Raw genomic sequence first — 4,219 nt, 5'->3', positions numbered from 1 at the left:
TCTCTCTCTCTCTCTCTCTCTCTCTCTCTCTCTCTCTCTCTCTCTCTTTCTCTCTAGCATCCTTAATGTCATATTGTAATAAAATTTCACGAGAATGTACATCCTTGTTCAAGATTGCGGCAGAAAAAATTCTAACAATTGCTGAATGTTTTATTAGCGCAAATCAAAATAACTCGTTACACATTGTTTATTCGTTAAACTAATAAACTGTTACCCATCTCAAACCATTATTGATCACAGCCAATTTAACAGTGAAAGATTGTTTTGATATATTTGTGCTCGCGAGGATAAGGCCCATCTTGAGAGATATGAAGCATAGATCATCTCAGACCCATCGCCAAGGTTGGGTACCAAGAACTATTGCCATGACGCATTAAATGTATTTAGTGAGGAAGTGGGGACTTTAGTCGGTTTAATGTTAGTCAGTGTCACACTAGCTACTGACAGGTCAATAGTTGGGTGGAGCATTTCTCAGCGTAGTTGGAAACAGACGACGTCACACTTTGAGTGTTTTGGCGAATATTTTTTCTTGTCGTAATTATAAATCTGCGCGTATAAGTTTGTGTGCCACAAATTGTGATTTGAAAATGGCTGAGGAGACCAGCTCCAGACCCAGCCTCTTTACGAGAATGAAGGGATATCTTAAAGAAACACCATTCTTTTGCAAAATTATTGAATTGGTAAAATCGCTCGATATAAATAATTCATATGATTATGTTCGATTTAATTATAAATAATTCTCATATTTCAAAATATACAATCCTTTTTGAGAGCAATAGTTGCGTTCAGCAGAAAAAGCAGTTTTGCAACTGCTGTAAGATTCTTTAATACGATATCCACTTTATAAATTTAGTAAAAAAAAACAATAAGAACAAAATCTTACTATATTAAAGAATTTTATAACAGTTGTAAAGCTGATTTTTTTGTTAAATACAGCCATGAAATAATCATGACGTTATAATTTGAGTCAGTATAACGTATTTTACGATTGTTTTTAGGTAATAACTTATTTCGAATTTTTCTGTAAAATTTTTTTTTGTACAAAATATAATAATTAAATGCGTTACAGGTTCTCTGTGTTATTGCAACAGGATTAGTGACGGGACCATTTCAACAGAATCAGTTTCGACCAAATGATATACATCACATAGCAATATTTCACGTGGCAGTGTGTGGTTATATTTTCATAAATGCAGTTCTTATTATGAGCCATTTCTTGGGCGAAAGATTGCCCAAAAAAACCGTGAGTCAAAAACCAAAATACTACATTATTCGCAAAAAAAATCTATTAGTCGACGTAACATATAAAAAAATCTATATCTATGATCGCCAATGAAAACTAGGTATCTCGAAGAGAATTCAACTAATTTTTGTGTTTCACACAAAAAATTTAGAAAATACACTGAAACACTGAAAATCAAACGCAGAGTTACGTGTATTATTATTTTGCTATGTATTCTCTCTCGCATTTGCTGAAAAAAAAAATTTCCACCAAAAATTTAACTTTTTATTTTTCTGTTGCAATTTTCATGTATTCCCATCTGACCTTGACGTATGATAATCGCGCGCACGTACTAAGTAAAATATTACTACTATTTATCATTCTTTTCTCCTGCAGGCTCTCATTTTTTCGACGATGGGCGCGATTCTCTGTTGCACTGCCGGCCTCATCCTGATTCGTGATTGGAACAATTTCTCAAGTAACCTAATTCATGCGTATCTGCAGGAATACAGCGATCAAACGGTAGCTGCTGGTTCTTTCGCGATCTTAGCAGCTTTAGTATTTGCCATAGATACGTACTTTACCAACAAGAACGATTAATCTCCCACAGATTTCGATCATCGTCGTTGTAAGGAACAAAACGGAACCAATCGGTTCGTTGTTACAATCTTGCTTTATTAAAAGCTATTTTATTTCACTAATTGTTTTTTTTATATTCTATACTGTATCAATTTTCATGAAAAATGTTCTTAGCTTCTTAAGTGTTTTTGCTAATATTATATCTCCGTTAAAGTATCAAGAAAGTGATCATGAGATCATTTTAGAATAAAAATATAAAATTTATCTAAAAATACGGCATTTATAATTGCTTCTTATTAGCACATACAAGCACATTTATTTTATTATATATTTCATTGGAATACACAATACTTACAACGAATAATTAACATAACACTATTTTACACTGTTCTCACGTACTTGCAATTTAAGATAGTGAAATATTTACGTTCCGCTAGTTAGTTTCCCTTCCCTGTACATATGCGGTATACATATCTATAACTATAAGCATTAAATTTTCGTTATACGGGAAGATATTTTAGGCAAACGCGCAAAATACTTGAATGAACATGAATTTTTTGTATAATCTCAAATAGAAAAATTGGGAATTGTACATACTGTTCGTGCAAATTCAAGTTACAGTTTAAAATAAAAATGAAAAACGTTCTATGTCGTTATAGGATTCAAAAAAGCTCTATACAATGACAAAGATATTGCTACCAGAGTTTCAAAAAGAAAGATAAAACTTTTTTTTATCACGGGCAAGAAAAAAAACACATTTTAAATCAAAATAATTTTTTTGCGAACAATTTGCAGAAAGAAAAATGTTTGTAAGATACGACGTTTATCGCTCAAAGATCAAATTTTATATATTTCACGCACAAGATTACCTTCTTCCTGTTAATATTATATTTATTTTCATTATTATACTTATATAAATTGAAATATAAAAATTACTACATAATAAAAACATATTAAATAACTGAATATTTATTCATTTACAAATGCAATCGCTCTTAAAACTTGCAAATAATGCATTCGAAAACAACAGTTACTCTTAAAACTTTATTCTCTGCATAAAGATAATAGAAAAGATTCCATTCTTTAAACACTTTAAAACATGGCGAGCAAAGCAAAATTGATGAAGTTTATCAGTAGTTTTTTCTGAAAATAAAGATATTTCCCAAGCTTTATAAAAGCTAAATCTTGCGAAGAAAAATCTACATGATTGCGCTTTTTATTTTCTAACACTGAGTCACAAGTAATGAAAAGTTTTATTGGCTTTATTATCCCAAAAGGTCATGATTTGGTGGTTTTTATTTGTTTATCGAAATCCAAAAGATGATTCCGGAAAGAATGCAGTCTCTCCTTTTCGAGCAATGGTAGCTTTCACGTATTTTCTTCGCGCGCAAGAGTGTAACAAATTCGACAAATTCCGTTCAGTGTTTCGAGAAATGCAAGGGAAACGTAAAAGTTTATCCGCCAACTATCCAACTAGGAAAAAATCGATGAGGGAAATTTCGTTCCATAATACGATGTAAAAAGAACAGTTCAAGAATGCACATACCACAATCATTTCTTTTTCATATTTTCAATATCAACAATGCAAAGATCTTTTTTTATAGATAAATGTATTATATACTTGAAGTCAATGCTGTAATATACACTGTAAAAAAAATTTACTAAATTTTAATCAATATTTCTTTGAATAGTCCTAGCGAAATATTTAATAAATGTAAACACATATTTATTAGATCCAAAAACCAATTAATTTAATTCAACTATCATTTTTTTATTTATCTAAATATTTATTTACCATAAGTAAATATTCCGCGCTAGTATTATTCAAAGAAATATTTATTAAAATTTAACCAATTTTTTTCTCAGTGTATGTATTTCTCAAAAGCTTTTTCAGATTTTACTCATGCTAGTCTTGTATAAAAAAAAATATTTTATATAGATAAAATGTTTTCAATCTGTATTTATATTTCTTCACTTATGTGTGATAATGTTTTTAAATCTTTGATAAAGAGCTAATAGTATAAAATCGAAATATCATCACAATAACAAGAATACTCTTCTTCCACACATAAATGATACGAATATTTTCTTGATCGTCAGGAACCTTAAAAAGGTGTCATAATAATAAATTTATCGTGATCTCATTTTCTTCGGTGCCGAAAGATTTAAATACCTCGCGTTTTTCCTCTTTCTAATTTGTAAACGCTAATTTTGCACTTAAAATTTTGGAAAATCAAGCTTATAAATCATATTGTACAGAAAAAATAGAGAAAATAATTAATTTATTTTCAAATTTTTTTTGCACAAGTATAAAAAATTTATTTTTATTTAATACAATAAAAGATATGAAATAATTTTTTTCACATTGTAAATTATTCAATTATAATTAGAAATAAAAATATAAATAAAAATTTAATT

At 29.3% G+C, this 4,219-nt stretch overlaps 2 protein-coding genes across 2 annotated transcripts in view; one reads left to right on the top strand and one right to left on the bottom strand.

The window, feature by feature from the left end:
* The window catches only part of LOC108780914 (SUN domain-containing ossification factor), a 39,095-nt gene that overhangs the window by 23,725 nt on the left and 11,151 nt on the right, over positions 1–4,219 (bottom strand). The window lies entirely within an intron of this gene.
* LOC108780915 (uncharacterized) lies at positions 349–1,857 on the top strand. Its single transcript, XM_018548754.1, has 3 exons — positions 349–680; positions 1,070–1,243; positions 1,619–1,857. Exons 1-3 carry the CDS (start codon positions 588–590, stop codon positions 1,820–1,822), a joined length of 471 nt encoding a protein of 156 aa, XP_018404256.1. The 5' UTR covers positions 349–587; the 3' UTR covers positions 1,823–1,857.

This window comes from Cyphomyrmex costatus, unplaced genomic scaffold (assembly GCF_001594065.2).
Source record: "Cyphomyrmex costatus isolate MS0001 unplaced genomic scaffold, Ccosl1.0 scaffold75, whole genome shotgun sequence".
In the NCBI taxonomy this organism is placed as follows: domain Eukaryota; kingdom Metazoa; phylum Arthropoda; class Insecta; order Hymenoptera; family Formicidae; genus Cyphomyrmex; species Cyphomyrmex costatus.
The sequence above is the reverse complement of the archived record's forward strand: the minus strand, read 5'-3'. Positions and strand labels throughout refer to the sequence as shown.

What these genes read in the sequence shown, in the direction of transcription:
- LOC108780915 (XM_018548754.1), top strand. Translation starts at nt 588, where the DNA reads ATGGCTGAGGAGACCAGCTCCAGACCCAGCCTCTTTACGAGAATGAAG. An exon ending in TTTGCAAAATTATTGAATTG is followed by an intron (nt 681 to 1,069) that starts GTAAAATCGCTC and finishes AATGCGTTACAG; the next exon opens with GTTCTCTGTGTTATTGCAAC. An exon ending in AAAGATTGCCCAAAAAAACC is followed by an intron (nt 1,244 to 1,618) that starts GTGAGTCAAAAA and finishes TTTCTCCTGCAG; the next exon opens with GCTCTCATTTTTTCGACGAT.